Source organism: Silurus aristotelis (genome assembly GCF_946808225.1).
Source record: "Silurus aristotelis genome assembly, chromosome: 8".
In the NCBI taxonomy this organism is placed as follows: Eukaryota; Metazoa; Chordata; class Actinopteri; order Siluriformes; family Siluridae; genus Silurus; species Silurus aristotelis.
In genome coordinates this window covers 21,003,315-21,020,519 of record NC_139581.1, presented here as the reverse complement: position 1 = coordinate 21,020,519, position 17,205 = coordinate 21,003,315, and the positions used below count along the sequence as shown (strand labels likewise).

Genomic DNA, 17,205 nt, shown 5'->3' with positions numbered 1-17,205 from the left:
CAAGGACTAAAGGAGTTCAATATTTTATAGACACTGTTTGTCAAATGGTTTGTGGACACCGTTTTATCACACCAATATCTGCTTTCTGAACATCACATTTTAGATTTTGATCTGCATTTGCTGTTATTATAACCTTCTCTCTTCTGGGCTAAATTTTGGTGAGTGCTTATAGTGATTTGCTCAGTCAGCATCAAGAGCATTAATGAGGTCAGACACTGATGTCAGGTAAGGAGGCCCTGGGGTGCAGACAGCTATCCAATTCATTCAAAAGGTGTTCATTTGGGTTGAGTTCAGGGCTCTGTGCAGGACACTTATGTTCTTTCACTCCAACCTTGGCAGACCTTGACTTAATAGACCTCTTTTTTTGCACAGGGAAATTGTCAAGCTCGAAAAAAGTTCTGGTCTCTTAGTTCCAGTGAAGGGAAATTGTAATACTGAAGCATACCACAATTTTCTATAGACTTGTGTTCTCACTACTTCCAGCCACATACTTTTGGCCATATGGAGCATTTTGGTTCTAATAATGTTTAAGGGTTTACTGTGGTTTCTTTTTCGCCAAGTAGCTAGATAAGCAATTAAAATGTTTTGTTTTTAATTATAACTATCTGCATAATTTCTCTTCAATAGACAGCAAGGTTTTTTTTAAGGTTGTTTTTTTGTTGTTGTTTTATTTGTTTGGTTTGTTCAGTTAATTCCATTGCCAAAACATGAACACAACAAATCGCATTTAAATAAAGAATCCAAAAACTCTCTGGGATTTATTAAATTGTTGGTCCTAATTGGGATTTTAAATGATTATTAAACACGGTGCTGAGACGGTAAACCTTTTGAGATTAGTTTAAATTGCTTCAACGCAAAAATAATTTTTCAATTAATTTACCGTTAATTCCAAACAAATTCTTAATTAGCAATTTTATATTTTGGTTGTGTAAAATCTTCGGACTTGCAATGTGTCTAAGAAGACAGAATCAAATTAATGTTATTGATTGGCTGATCAACTGCTGCTTAATTATATGCATGATCTCGATGAATCCATCATTTAATTAAAACACTTAGTTAAATAAGATGCAGCATTGTCTCTACATAAGTTTTGCTTTGGTGCTGTGATCAAATCATTTGATTAGATTTCTATTTTTAAAAAAGCGGCATTTTATTTATTAACCCATTCCAAGGAAACAGCATGAACTGGCTCTAATTTGGCACACAGCTTGACTGTGCACACGAGAGAGCAAGAGATTGAGCAGAGACCCTTCCTATTAATGCTTAAATGTTAATTATTATATGAGATGGGTTGCTACCCACTGACTTTAAATTGTAATGAGCTGTTTTGCATAAGTAGTTAGCTTGTTCAAGATCACGATGACATCTGCCAGAGCTGCTAATATTAGCACACTTAAATTTCCTGCACACTTTGTGGCATTTTGCATATGACCATGACCAAGCATCATCAGCAAAGATGGTGTTCTGCTGGAATGCAGTCTTACCACTTATAAAATGTTACCACAGAGGGTAATTATGTGTTGAACATGATAGTTGCATAATATTTTTGACCACATGTCATGTCCTTGTTTAAATACTATACTTATATTTAAAAAAGAAAAACCTTTAATATGGTCACATTAAATGGCATAACAGGGCCAATAGATAAACTTGATAAAAAAAAATAATAATCTAATTAATTCCATGTTGCCAATAATACAGTTTGTGCCGCACTTTCAGTTGACTCTTTTAATAACTTGCCTTCCTCTGAACAGTTAATAAGTGTGCAGCTCATTCTTTATCAGAAGAAAAGAAAAAGCAGGTCGAAAAGTTGCTGTAAAGTTTTGTTCTTGTGAAAGAGCCATGATTTCATGCTTTAATATCTATGCAGTATCAAATAAGAGAAGCCCTATAAAATTCACAAACCACTTCAATTTCTGCCACCCATTCCATTTGTCTATTTTTGACTTTTTTATATGTAATTTGGGCGTACATTTTTTTAAAACATGGCAACCCCTTTAATAGGAAATAAGAAACTTCTTGTTAAGTGGTGCAATTGTTTCTAGTATGTTCTGCTGTATGTGTTGGGGTTTATTCTAAGGTCTCTAGTTCCACCTTTAAAAAGCATGCCATTCGGTGCATTAACTAATATAAATTGCTTTTATGTACAAATAAGTGTGATTGAGTGTGCATGGTGCTCCAAATGCATGGATTTCAGGATAGGATACACTGCAACCCTGACCAGGATAAAAATCTAACTAAAGAAGACTGAATAAATAAATGATGGAATGAGCCTCAGTGACAGAGTAAGAGTGTGATATGTTGCAGAAGCTGTTTACAGTTCAGCTGATGACAGGAAAGACTTTGACTGCAATCAAGACTGAAAGTTTTTTTTTTTTTACAATAATTTATTCTGTTGCTTATTGGCACTACAAACCCCAAACAGCAGAACCATGATAAACACTTTGGCTTTACTATCTCTTATTGCTGAATGATAATGTCAGGGATTTTATACACTATATATGTATTATCCTGCATTCTTTCACAACCTATAACACCAGTAGTTAGAAATAACACTGACTGCAATATTTATATTATTAAAACGGCATCCAAAGAGTTTCAGCTCAGTGGGAAACACATTGTGAGCTTTTGTAATGTGTACTTTTTAACTGGGTTAGTATTTTGTATTATAACTAGGTTGTGACTATGAAATCTCCAGTGAAGGAACATTTCAAGAGAATGATTCGCTCATATACAGTGATGCAAAATTTAATTTTGGGAAATGTAAAGCTTTGTGGGAGCGTTGCGTTTGACCAAACTATTCCTCCTTCCCAGGTATACAGCAGTTGCGATGCCAATGTTGTATAATACACGCTACAGCTCCAAGAGGAGAGTCACCGTCATGATCTCAGTGGTGTGGATCCTGTCCTTTGCCATTTCATGCCCCCTGCTGTTTGGACTCAATAACACAGGTAATTTTATGCTGCGAGAGCTGCTCTAGTTTTATGCCCTTTTAAAAGGAAGAAAAAAAAAGTTTTCTAACACATTTTTACTGAATTTCAATTCTGCTTAAAAATTTGCAGAGAGCCACGGTGATGCCCTGTGCGTAATCGCGAACCCTGCCTTTGTAGTCTACTCTTCTGTTGTGTCCTTCTACGTACCCTTCATCATCACCCTGCTTGTGTACGTGCAGATCTACGTAGTGCTGCGTAGACGGAGGAAACGCGTCTGCACAAAGCGAACATACCCAAGCAGCAACATGGACACGGGCACTTTAAAGGTAACGTCAGAGCAGAAATTAATTTACCATATTTTTCAGTGGCACTTCTGTATATACTGGAATCTGTGTACTATATATATGTGTATAAATCCATTGATCATCCATAACATTAAAGCCCCCTGTCTAATCTTGTATAGCCCCCTCTTGTTCCACTAAAAATCAGTTGAGGTATTGAGTCACTGATACAAAACACTGAAGGTATGCTGTGCTATTTTGCATCAAAATGTTACAGTAGCAGCTGATTCCATAAGCCCTGTAATAAGCCAGAACTTCTCACAGAGGCTTGATCGGATTGAGATTTTTCAAATCTGGAGGTCATAGCTTTAGCTCTTGGTCATGGCATTTTTCATGGTTTTATCCTGCTCAAAGAGGCCAGTGCCATTTAGAAATACCTTTTTCTTAAAGGAGTTTTTCCATTTTTAGGTAGGTGCTGTAACATCCATATAAATGTGAGGACCAAATGTTTCCCAGCAGATATTTTTGCCCATGTCACTCAGATCCATAAGCTTGCATAATTTTCCTGCTTTCAGGACCTCAACTTTGAAAACCGACTGCCTGATATATACTACCCTTGAAAAGGTGCCATTGTAATGAAATAATCAATGTTTTTTAATTTCACCTGTCAGTTGTTTTAATGTTATGGCTGGCCAGTGTATCTACCACTGAAAGCAGCTTAGCCATAACAATGCCTTTTAGACCATTTGCTCCACTTAGCCTATAGGGACATGAAAACAAGTCAATACAAGCAATACTGAAAATGAAAGCTGACCTGTACATTTCTATTAGCTGGACATACACTTAACCTGTAGTTTATCTTTAACGTAGCAGCTTTCACTGGAATGCTTTTATGGAGAATATTCCTCCCTTGAAATCATTTTTTTTTTTTTTGCTTTTACTTTCTCATGTTTAATTATAATTTTTTTATTTTAATTGATTCATGAATAAAGTTTTTCTATGATATCAAACCAGTTTTAATTTTAGTCTTATACTGTTAATGCCTCTGCCATCATATAAAAATATCTTTTGACATAATGCTTCAACAGAGTAATAGTTGTTTACTGGAGAGGTCAGCACTCTATTTTAAGGTTATTTTACTGTGTTTTTATTTTTTTATTTATCTCTGTTATGATTATCCTTTTCAGAGTAGAGCGTATGACATTGTCCACAATTTGAACCCATCAATCAGTGTCTTCTGACTGAATGCTCTTCTGTGCTCTTGTTTCAGAAATGCACTCACCCCGATGATGTGAAGCTGTGCACTGTCGCTCTGAAGTCCAATGGGAATTTCCCAGTTAATAACAAAAATGTGATGTATTAGATTTTACTTCTATAAAAGAAAAGCATGCCTTTAGGGTATTTTTTTTTTTATCACCAAATCATCAGTCCATTCAATCTTTGTCTTAGTGCTCTGACTAGCTTTTTGAAGATGATTCTCTCATGTTGTTTTGGGTGATCTATGCATATTTTGTGGTTTTGTATAAAAGTAGAAAGGGGTTGATTTATTCTTTTGAAAACTACATCTGAAATTATTTTATACAGCCGACTCCTGAATTACAGGAACTCACTGATCATGAAAATTATATATAATAAAAGGTCAAAATTCCCTCATTTTCCAGAATATTTGTGACTCAGAACTTTTGGCTTTTTTTTTTTTTTTTTTGGCATGTCTACATTAAGTAAATTGCAAGACCACCTGGTAGAGCTATAAAAACGTATATTGTTCTATGTCTATTGCTCTGTGTCCTCTTTGTGCTGAACGGTGTGCTAATGGTGAAAAAAGTCCTGGTATGCCAACCTTTTTTTTTTTGTGCATTTTTGTGTTTGTGTTGCTGATGTTGATGCTCTGCAGTAAATACTACTATAATAAAACTACTAACAATACACAAATTACAGTATCAAAACTTTAATACTGTCATTTGTGTCTTGTTAATAATAAATAAAAAAAAAATAATAATACTAGTTAAAGTCCATATATGTTTGCAGCTGACCTCTCCCTTTCGTCCGGTTTGTCTGTGTCTCATGTTTGTCTGCGGCATCTTTTGGTTTGATGCTTCCATTAAGAAAATATAATAATAATAATAAATAAATTGTACATGCAACCATGCATTACATTTAATTTGTATCTGTTTTATCTGTCACTTTGTTTACACAAATCATATGTAAACTCTAGGGAAAGCCATTAAAATCACACAATTACACAATTTGGCTACTCCCACAAGACTAGGGTTTGTGTTGGACAGTAGTGAGTTATGGCTCTCTTTAAAGACTGGTTTATGCTTTATTGTTAAACATGGTGATTGTATCTAGGCTCTATTCTCTTCATGATCACATCAGCTGTCATGCTTTAAAAATGACACTTGGCTACAGTATACTGTAACTAAACTCATTGATGTTTGCTCTTGCTTAATACAGTTGATTATAACAACACAAAATATATATTTTATAATTTTTCTTTCTTTTCTGTGATCTCTGATCACAACATTATTTACAGTGGCATTCTCTTCTTATGGTCTTTATAGTTAACTGCAATTTGGAAGCTGATGCTTTGAAGCTTGCGATCCTCAGAGAAGAGTCCATTAATAATAGATTTAAAGAGGCACCTCATTTAAAGAGACAGACAGCAAGCAGTTTGTAACAAGCTGGCTTCTTACCCACTTTTAAATAATATACTGTACATCTAGCTTTCTGCTACTGGGGATAATATGTAGCAGATTTACTTTATTCATGGACTCCCCACAGTGATTAAAGTACTACACCGCTAGATCGAGTGCTTCTGTGTTATTATTCGTTTCAGATCTAGAGTACCCTTCAGAATATCAATTGATCATGTATGATCTGACTATATACTATGGCAAATAATTTCATTTCATTACTGAGTTGAATTCTGCATTTTGCCTATAAATAAAGCGAAAGTCAACACTTTGTTAGAGCATGTCACCAACGCCAATCTTATTTTTCTACCACAGATTTTTCTAAAGGAGGTGGCCAACAATGAAAATGAAAGCCAAATGGGGATAATCACAAACCCTAATCCTCCAAACCAGAGAACACTTGAGCAGGCAGGTGAGAGTCAGCATGGGCTTCTGCTTGGTACAAACCACACTGAAATAGACACAGCACCCTCCGCTCCTGAGCTCAAGCCAGCAAGGAACGGAAAGTCCTATGATGCCTCCAAATTGGCTAAAGCATTCGAGACTCAGGTGTCTCCCAGTGGCAAAATGCAGACGTCTGTGAAGTCCATCAGCAAGCGCAAAATCTCTCAGCAGAAAGAGAAGAAAGCCACTCAGATGTTGGCTATTGTGCTCGGTAAGCAAATATTTTATCTGCATAGCTAATGTAAAGAATCGAACAACCTGCAGGAGAAAGTAGGAAATAATTTGCAGTCATGTTTTGAACGATGTTTTTGTTATTTTAGTTGTTTCTCATAGGATAATGGAGATAAAATTGAATTTAATGGTTTTATAAAAATGCACTTTTTTATGTCGTCTCCCTTTTTAACAAGTAAATAGTGATTGGACAAAGCCACCTCTACACTGTCCAGAAGAAGTTTCCAAATGAGATCGGTTCACACACACAAGATCAGAAGCGCACAGACCTCGTGTTTGGGAATGTGCCAATAATTATGAAAAAATTAAATTAAATCACATCAATCAGTTAAAATCGTCAATATCATAATCCTACATTACATTTTCATTTTTAATACTTGTGCGAAATTGTTTTCCACTCAATGGCAGGCTGAAATCTGGAATGCATAGACATCACCCAATGTTTATTACTTGGTGAAGCTTTTCCAGGCTTTTATAGCAGCAGTTTCTGTGTGTGTTCTTGGGGCATTTTTCTTTCGGTTTTGGTTTTATCAGGTGAAATGTATGTTCAGTTGTCTTTATGGTCCATGCCTTACATAGGCTCTTTCTTGGCAGTCTTTAATCTGGTCTTCCTGTTATAAGGCTTTTCATATTGTGGTAAAGAAGTATTTATTCTGGTAAACTCTTCTTTTGATTGTTGACTTTGGCACATATACACTACAGCAGCGGTCCCCAACCATTTTTGTGCCACGGACCGGTTTAATGTCAGACAATATTTTACGGACCGGCCTTTAAGGTGTGGCGGATAAATGCAACAAAATAAAATCATACGACCGGCATAAAAACCGGTACTAAATATAATAATAAACATGGATCCACTGTGTTGTTTTTTTGTTAATTTTGCTAGCTTGGGGGTTTAATTTTAGCGGTAATGTATTGTGTGTTACCAGCTGGAGCAGCCCCTTTAAGAAGGTAGCTTAAGACATGTGACCGAGGCAAGCATCTTGACATGCATCTAGAGTGAGTCATAGGCAAATGTGGCAGAGAGAATCCGGTAAATATCCAAAATAAAACATCAGTCAAAACGAAAATAATGTAAGTTATGTACTCTTTTTGTGCGGCCCGGTACCAATTAACCCACGGACCGGTGCCGGTCTGCGGCCCAGGGGTTGGGGACCACTGCACTAGAGGATGTTCTTGATCTGGCTAAACTGATGTCAAGGATTCTTCTTACTTTTCTTAGAGTAAGAATTCATTTTATCTACCACAGATGTTTTCTATGGTTTCTTTGAGCCTTTTGTTGTTTCTGAGATCAGGATGTAGCAATACTTGATTTTATAATGTTTGTTTGCTGAATTATTACTTGCTTCACTGACAGCTTATTGGACACACACAACAAAACTAAATGCTACAACTTGAGATTTTTTTTTTTTATCTGCTTAATTCAAAATAAAATCATGCAAGAAAAATCATGCAGCTTACCATAGAATAGTTTAGCAATCATTTTTCCCCAAATGAGATTTTGCAATTCAATATACTGTGACACACAGTTCAAAACACCTTAAATAACTTGGTCGGTGTCAGAATGTTTTCTGTGTATAGATGTTTCTGAAAGTTTTTACAGAAAAATGTAGAAATCGCATCACATTGAAGGCTTGTAATCTGATAAGTTCTAAATGAAGTGACTTCATTTGTTTCTCCTCCTGTTTTTTTAGGTGTATTTATTATATGCTGGCTGCCGTTTTTCATCACACACATAGTGAACACTTACTGTAACGTCCCAGCAGAACTCTACACAGCTTTCACCTGGCTTGGCTACGTCAACAGCGCCGTGAACCCCATCATTTACACCACCTTCAATATCGAATTCCGCAAGGCTTTCATTAAGATCCTGCACTGCTGAGACTCTGACTTGTCCCTAAGCAATGAAAAACACCTCTCGTCCACATATAGCTGATTCCTAAAGACTGTTTTCAGGTTGGAACTCGAAATTAAGGAGATTACCGGGAATGACGCGAATGTACATATGAAGCTAAGTATGTATTAATTAAAACAAAGAACTTTCCCAGTGTCATCTCATGCAACAAAAAGACATTCCTGGACAATTGTGACCGAAGTGTATAAGCTTTAATATAATGACAGTATTAGTTTTGTTTACTAATTAAAAAATATGAATTCAACATCATTTAGATTATAAAATTGCAGTCGCCATAGTGGTAGTAACAGCGGTGTAATATTTAAAACATTTTAATCATGCAAGTGTTGATGCTCAGCACACAACAAACAACATACATGTAACACGCACAAGAACAAATATTCATTATGATGTATACTGAGCTATCACTATCGAGATGCATTCAATCATAGCAACGCGATGATTGACGATGTGGACTTAAGGGTCAAACTGATCCCATGAGAAAATTTGACACAGTACAATTTGGTTGGAGTTCAGTTTCATATGAACGAAAAATTAGAAAAACTACACATTTTATTATAAAGGTACTACAAATTGTAGCTGTTTGTCTAAATTTGGTGCACCACTCGGAGCCAATGAAATGACTGTGCAATTATGATGCAAGCGATTGTTTTAATTAACTACTGTAATTGGCTGTTCACGCTTTTTTTAAAACTTCCATTCAGTGTGAGACGCCTGCTTCGAGCATGTTATGTTTACATGTTGTACTATGGCAAAAGCAGATACACTTATCGTTTTCAACAAATGACCAATTATTCAAATGTATAAATCTAATAAATGAATATGGTTAAAAAATAACCTTATAAGACCTATTTATTACACTTATTTATTTATAATTTAGTGATAAATTTGAAATAAAAGGATTTTAGTTTTACTGAGGACCTTAAGATTTAAGACTGTAAATGAAGTGGAAATGATATACTGCAAAATTCTATGCCACAAACAAAATAAAAAAAAAATAAAAAAATTTGAATTGAGTTGTATAATAACATCTGGTGATGATACCAACACTGTTTATCAGGTAATGTGTAACGTATCTTGTTGAATGTGATCTTTTTTTGTCCTTGTAGCTTTACATGAAACAATATTTTCTACTCTGTGAGACTGATGCCTGGGGCACTCTCTAAATAATATGCCATGAAGCAGCTTGATGTGCATGTGTGCACTTCGGATACCACAGTGTCATTAGCCTCATGGCAACCATCTGTGGAGTGAGACGGCAAGGGACCTGAGGCACTGCGCCCTGCTTACAACACTAGCACACACCAGCCGAGAGCTTTAAACTGTGTGAAGGATAAAAGGTCCAACATTCGCACTGCAGCTTAAACAGAGTTCCACACACATTATACACTCACAAGCCACTTTATTAGGTACACACTGTAGTCTTGGTCATTCAACCAAAATTGCCTCTGATTCAACCTGAATCAGAGGCAAACAATTGAATCAAAAGTCTTTGGAGGCTGTAGAATGTTGAAAAATTTACTTTCACTTAAACTAGGAGACCCAAACCTGTTCCAACATGACAGTTCCCCTGTTCACAAAGCCAGCACCAAGAAGATATGGTTTACATGGGTTGGAGTGGAAGATGTTGAGTGGTCTACTATAATGCTCTGACCTCATCCCTATTGAGCACCTTTGGGATGAATTGGATCACTGACTGCACCCCAGGCCTCCTCATCCTACATCATAGTTACTAACACCTTTGTGGTTAAATGAGCACAATTCTCCACAAAAACATTGCAAAATCTAGTGGAAAATCTTCCCAGAAGAGTGGTGGTATGTTATATTATAACAGCAACTGGGACCTAAATGTGGAATGGATTGTTAAAATGGCACATATTAAATATTTTGGTCAGGTGTCCACAAACATTTGTCCATATTGTGTAAGCCAGAGTAAGTTGATATTCACATTAACATTCAAATAACGAAAACATTAACATTTACGGCATTTAGCAGATGCTTTTATCCAGAGGGATGTACAAAAGTGCTTTCATTAATTAGTAAATCAACAGTCTAAAACTGTTGAGAGGAATAATAGCACTATTTTCTTTTTATAAACAAAACAAACATGGGAAAAAAGTGCTAGTCTCAGTGTTTTCTTGAAGAGTCTTTACCCATCATTTAAAGATAGTAAATAAAAGTGACTCAGCTGTTCGGACATCTAGGGGAAGTCCATTCCACCACTTCTGTGCCAGGTGGGACCAGTGCTAGATAATCAAGGCAGCGTGGTGCAGAGCGAGGAGTAATAAGAGATTTGAGGTAAAAGGGTGCTGGACTATTTTTGACTTTGTAGGCAATCATCAGTGATTTGAATCTGATGCATGCAGCTACTAGAAGCCAGTGGAGGGAGCACAGGAGTAGGGTGGTGTGAGAGAACTTAGGCAGGTTACGCAGCTGCATTTTGGATCATGTGCGGTGGACGAACAGTGATCCTACTGACTTTGTGGCAAGGTTGTACGAGACACCCTGGTAAATATTTCAGGAACTGGTTATCTAGTATTTTCTAAAATAAATGACAGTCTTTAAAGTAAAAAGATTGCCTGGTCTAGTTTTGGAAAGTGTATACCCATCGAAGATTCCTGGGACCCAATGCAGTCTTCTGCTGTTGTAGCCCATTTATACCAAGCATGATCATTACCCACAAACAAGAATTTTGCCACTTTTCCAGATATATGGACAAACGTATTGGAACAATATACAGTTCTTTCCAAAAACTGTTCCCAAAAAGCTGGAAGCAAACAATTGTATAGGATGTCTTTGAAGGTGGCAGCATTATATGTTTTCCTTAACTTGAACTAGGAGACCAAAACTTGTTCCAGGATGACAGTGTTGCTGTGCACAAATCCAAGAAGAATATGAATATGGTTTTCCTGTGTTTGAGTGGAAGATTTTAAGTGGCTTTCTGTGGAGCTCTGACCTCATCACTATTGAAGTAGGAAAGTAGGAAAGTGGACTGCACCCCAGGCCTCCTCACCTTACATCAGTACCTGACTTTACTAACATCCTTGCGGCTGAATTAGCACTCCACAACCACACTCCAAAATCTAGTGGAACATCCTCCCAGAACAGTGGAAAATATTATATATGATTACATGTCATGGCAGCAGAATTGCTGATTGAATTTTTCCTGCTTAACATTTAATTCTGTATTACAAAGTCTTAAGCACAGGCGAGTCTAACTTGATTTACTACAAAATCATTGGCAAGTGGTTTATTAAAATAGTGTTGAGGCCAAGTGTAACTGCTGGAAAAATGGGGAAAGAGTGAGCCATGATTGATAAAAAGGACAGGTTTGAATTTACTGCTTTGGCCTGCAGACACTGCAAAGCGCTCTCTTCACCGTGAAAGCAAATTAAAGTTTGGATGTAATGAAATATTTCACCTCTCCTTATACACCTTTTAAAAGCTTTAGACTTTCCTGAAGGAATCTGAAGGAGGCCAGCCAGGCAGAAAATTACACTGATCCAGGCACACACTGGGTAACAGAGGGGAAAGGATCAAATGCGTTCGTATGACAATATTGTTGGTGTTGTGCCAAAAGCAATGCTGAAAGTGATGCTGAATCCCTTTATAATATCAAAACACTGGTTGCTGCTGAGCCAGGAAATTTAGGCATGTATAGTGGCAAGTGCAGAGGCCTAAAGTCATGTCGAATTGTTGACAGATTAACAGTTATTTGTCCTTTCACATAATGTATTTAAAAAAAAATGATAATAAAAAGCAGTTGATGTTATATCACATGCACTTACTGTACTATCCACTTTAATATGGACACCTGTACATCTATGCATTATTACATTTATCTGTTCAGTGTGGCAGGCTACATCTACACTAATCCGGATACATTTTAAATACATTTTTAATGTTAAAGGCTCTGCATCCACACCTACATTTTAATCGTTTTTCAAAGGTTGTTTATACATAGATAAAAATCTAAAAACATCTCTGTACAAAACGTAGGACGCTTCCATCTTTGTAATTCATCTAAATTTCAATTTATTTACTTTTAGCCTCTTTGAAACATCGCAACAATGACTAAAAATGCATCGTTGCACTCGAATGCTTGCTTGAATTATGAAAATGGCCTTTTTAAATGTATTCACTTTGTTAAGATTTTTTAAAAAGCTATGTTTCCGTTGAATAAAAATGCTGTCTTAGTGTGGACAGAACGCCAAAACAAAGAGAAAAATATTAATTTTCTAACAAAAACTTATTAGTGTGGACATGGCCTGTGTGGCACAATGCATAGAATCATGCAAAACAGGTCAAGAGCCTCAGTAGATGGTGAGTTCTCCACACTCTCAGATGTAAATATTTGGTGTTCTGCAAGGACCTGTCTTAGGCCCACTTCTGTTCTCTTGATATATTTGCCTCTGTGTGAAAATTATACATAAACATGGTATTAGCTTTAATTGCTATGCTGCCGATACACAGTTGTATGTTTTAGCAAAACCAGATGAGAGAGAGCTTAACAATGTTGTAGAGTGTGTAAAGGACATTAGACAGTGGATGCTTGTTAATTTGCTTCTGCTTAACATGTAAACTTTCCGATTATGTAGCATCTCTGGATGGTCTTTCCGTCTCAGTGTATACAGCAGTAAAAGACCTTGGTTTGATTATTGGCTCTAGTCTTTCCTTTGAGGCTCATGTCTATACCATTACCAGGATCACCTTCTTTTACCTCAGAAATATTGCAAAAATTTGAACTATGATGTCATTATTGGATGCAGAAAAACTAGTTCATGCTTTTGTTACATCTAGATTAGACAACTGTAATGCTTTACTTTCTCACTGTTTTAGTAAGTGCATAAATAAGCTTCAGTTAGTCCAGAATGCAGCAGCAAGTCCTTACCAGATACAAAAAAATTACCACATCACCCTTGTTTAATTAGTCTACACTGGCTCCCTTTTAAATCTTGCATTTATAACAAACCACTACTAATGACGTATAAAGCACTTAACAGTCTCGCGCCGCAGTATCTGAGTGAAATTCTGTAAAATTATGATCCCCCACATTAACTTGGATCAAAAGGTGAAGGCTATTTTTTGGTACCTCAAATAATGAAGACTACAGCAGGGGGCAGAGCTTTCTTTTTTTTTTTTAAAAAGACCCACAGTTATAGAACAACTTTCCAATTAGTGTTTGGGGTTGAAAAAAAAATTATTTAGTCAAGCTTTTGATCAGTAGGTTTAGGTTAGTAAGGAGCAGATTCGGAGGGCTCATGGATATAGAGTGGTAGGTGAACTAGGATATTTGTATGCTGTCATCCCCTCACTCTCACATGTTTTTGGTTATGCTGCTATAGCGAGTCTTGCCGGAGTCCCCAACTGCACTGTGTCAATAACTTATAACTTATACAACAATAAAGATACTTAATAACCCATATCTCTCTCCTTGTCACCCCTACTCTCTTTCTCTTTCTCTCTTTCTCTCTTTCTCTCTCTCTCTCTCTCTCTCTCTCTCTCTCTTGCGGTCTATTAACAACCCCAAATCAGAAAAAGTTGGGACAGTATGGAAAACGCAAATAAAAAAAGAAAGTAGTGATTTGTAAATTTACTTTGACTTGTATTTCATTGCAGACAATATGAACACAAAATATTTCATGTTTTGTTTGGTCAACTTCTTGTCATTTGTAAATATACATCCTTTCCTGTCATTCAGACCTGCAACACATTCCTAAAAAAGTTGGGACAGTAAAAATTTTACCACTTTTAATGTTGCCATTCTTTTTCACAACACTTAAAAGATGTTTATGGACTGAAGCCACCAAGTGATTAAATGTTTTAGGTTTTATGTTTGTCCCATTCTTTCTGCAAACAAGTCTTAAGGTGGGCAATAGTACGCTTCAAAATGCGCCACACATTCTCTATTGGAGACAGGTCGGGACTGCAGGGAGACCAGTCAAGTACCTGTACCCTATTCCTCCGCAGCCAGGACTTTGTAATGTGTGCAGAATGTGGTTTTGCATTGTCTTGTAGAAATATGCATGGACGTCCCTGGAAAAGATGTCTTCTTGAAGGCAACATATTGTGCTCCAAAATCTTCATGTACTTTTCAGCATTGATGGTGCCATCACAGAAGTGCAAGTTACATTTGCCAAGGGCACTGACACAACCCCATACCATGACAGACCATGGGTTTTGGACTTGTTGCTGGTAACAGTCTGGATGATCCTTTTCTTCTTTGGTCTGGAGCACACAGCGTCCATTCCTCCCAAAAAATACCTGAAATACTGATTCATCTGACCATAGTACACGTTTCCACTGTGTGAAGGTCCATCCCATCACACAGATGCCTCCGAGCAAAGAGAAGTCGACGGCGCTTCTGGACACTGTTAACATAGGGCTTCCTTTTGGCACAGTACAGTTTTAACTGGCATTTGTGGTACTTGACAAAGGTTTGCTAAAGTGAAATGAAATCACAGAGCTACTGGATGCTTCTCTACCTTCCGCTTGAGGATGCCCCACAGGTGCTCAATTGGGTTCAGGTCTGAAAACACACTTGAACACTCCATCACCTTCACCTTCACCTTCCTCAGCAAGGCAGTAGTCATCTTGGCAATATGTTTGGGGTTGTTATTATGTTCGAAAACTGCCATTCGGCCTAGTTTTTAAAAGGAGGGCATTATGTTCTGCTTCAGAATGTCACAGTACATGTTGGAATCCATGTTTCCCTCAATGAACCACAGCCCCTTAGAACCAGCAGCACTCATGCAGACCCTGATCATGAGCCAAACAAGTTTATCTTGGTCTCATTAGACCACAGGACATGGTTTGACTTGTTGCAGTGTGTGCCGTATGGTCTGAGCACTGGCAAGCAGACATTCCGCTTCTGCAACCTCTAAAGCAATGCTGCAGCACTCATGCGTCTGTTTTTTAAAGTCAGCTTCTGCTCCTGATACACAGTACAAGGATGCAAGTTCTTTGTCCGACCCTTGCGAGACCTGTTCCGAGTGGCACCCGTCTTGGAAAACCTCTGTATTACCCTGGCCATTGTACTGTAGCTTAGTTTCAGGGTGGTACCGATCTTCTAATATCCAAGGCCATCTTTGTGAAGAGCAGTGATTAAAATTTTCTTTGCCATGAGGTGCCAAGTTAAATATTCAGTGGTCAGTATGATAGAATTTTACTAATTTTTAATGGCTCTAATACAAGATATACAAATTTGAATAGCCCTGTCAAGGAGACAAAAACATTCTGACTGAAACTCTATTGAATATCTTTGGGATCAATTGGAATGATAACTGCATGCCGGGTCACCTCACCCTACAGCCATACCTGACTTTACTAATACCCTGAAGATGTTTCCAAACTTTTGTTTATGCATATGCTGCAATGAATTACACATACACTTAATTAAATCAGTGCATCATCAGACACCAACTGGTAAAATGCCTATGTTGGTCCCATTATACACTTAGATTTCTGTTCTTGGCTTGACAGAAGAAGAACCCATCTACCTGTCAGGCATTCTGAAAATTTTTTTCTGGGATGTACAGAGTGGTTATTTGATTTACTAAAGCCTTCCTGTCAGCCTAAATCAGAACTTGTTCTCTTCTAAACCTCTTTTACCTATAAGGAATTTCTGCTCACAGTCCTGCTGCTAATAGGATGCTTTTTCTTTTGGTTACAAGTTTAACAGCCCTGTACAATTTCACTCAGTTTGGCCAATGGTCAACTTTAGATTCCTGTTTTGGATGACAGGTGTAGAATCTTTTTTTAGAACCTTAGTTCAGTTTTTTGCTGTTGTAGCCCATCCACCTTAAAGGTCAATGTTTTGTTCATGTTTAGATTCTTTTCTGCACATTACGGCTGTAAAGAGTGATTATCTGAGTTACTACAGACCCTCTGCACACAGGGTGAGACAAAACGGAGACTGCAAACCTAAAAACTGAGACTGCTGTGTGAAATAAATAATCCCAGAAGTTTCTAAAATGCTCAAAAAACAATTCCATGGTTGAAGTCAAAGAAGCTCTTGACCCGTATCTGCAAGATTCTATGCATTGTGCCGCTGCCACATAATTAGTTGTTTATATAACTGCAAATTACTGCATGAATGGACAAAGTATGTATCAACAATAGAATTCCTGATACAGGACAAGCATGCTGCTTCCTGTTAAGGAAAGATTGAGGAGTGGAAATAGAGGCTTGTAAAGGAAGCTCTCATTGTGCTGTCCTATAATCACATGCTCAGTGAGACGAGGCTCACCCAAGATATAGACAATTACACTGAACCAGCTGAGCCTGGGGCAGGTGCTGTGTTTGTTTTTCTAATGTGTTAATAAAGGCACTCCCGACAGACCGTGCCTGACACTTCACTCAGCCCAAGCGGCACATCACTTATTCATTTAGCAATGCCCGTACTGTCACAAATTACAACCAGAAGCAATACATTTAGTCGGCTGGAAAATCATCTGAGGTGATAGCTGTGATTCATGCCTGTCTATAATTCCTGAATAAGTATTGATTCATTGGGTGCTTTTGTATTATGATGGAAAAGATTTTTCCACTTAGTTGGATTGGAAAAAAAAAAACAGACACCTAAAGCTTATTCATGGCACATCCAGCATCATTTTACATTGCTCTCAGGTCTGGAATCATAAATAACTAGAATGTCTCGAAACACTGGAGTTCATTTGAACTTCTCTTGGAGCAAAAATGTGGCG

At 37.3% G+C, this 17,205-nt stretch overlaps 1 protein-coding gene across 1 annotated transcript in view; it reads left to right on the top strand.

The window, feature by feature from the left end:
* The window catches only part of drd2a (dopamine receptor D2a), a 17,053-nt gene extending 7,702 nt beyond the window's left edge, over positions 1–9,351 (top strand). The window contains exons 4-8 of the mRNA XM_083548758.1: positions 2,815–2,951; positions 3,063–3,259; positions 4,485–4,565; positions 6,226–6,565; positions 8,280–9,351. Coding sequence (XP_083404884.1) covers positions 2,815–2,951; positions 3,063–3,259; positions 4,485–4,565; positions 6,226–6,565; positions 8,280–8,467 — 943 coding nt within the window. The 3' untranslated portion in view covers positions 8,468–9,351. The remainder of the gene's footprint in view (positions 1–2,814; positions 2,952–3,062; positions 3,260–4,484; positions 4,566–6,225; positions 6,566–8,279) is intronic.
* Positions 9,352–17,205: the final 7,854 nt, after the last annotated feature.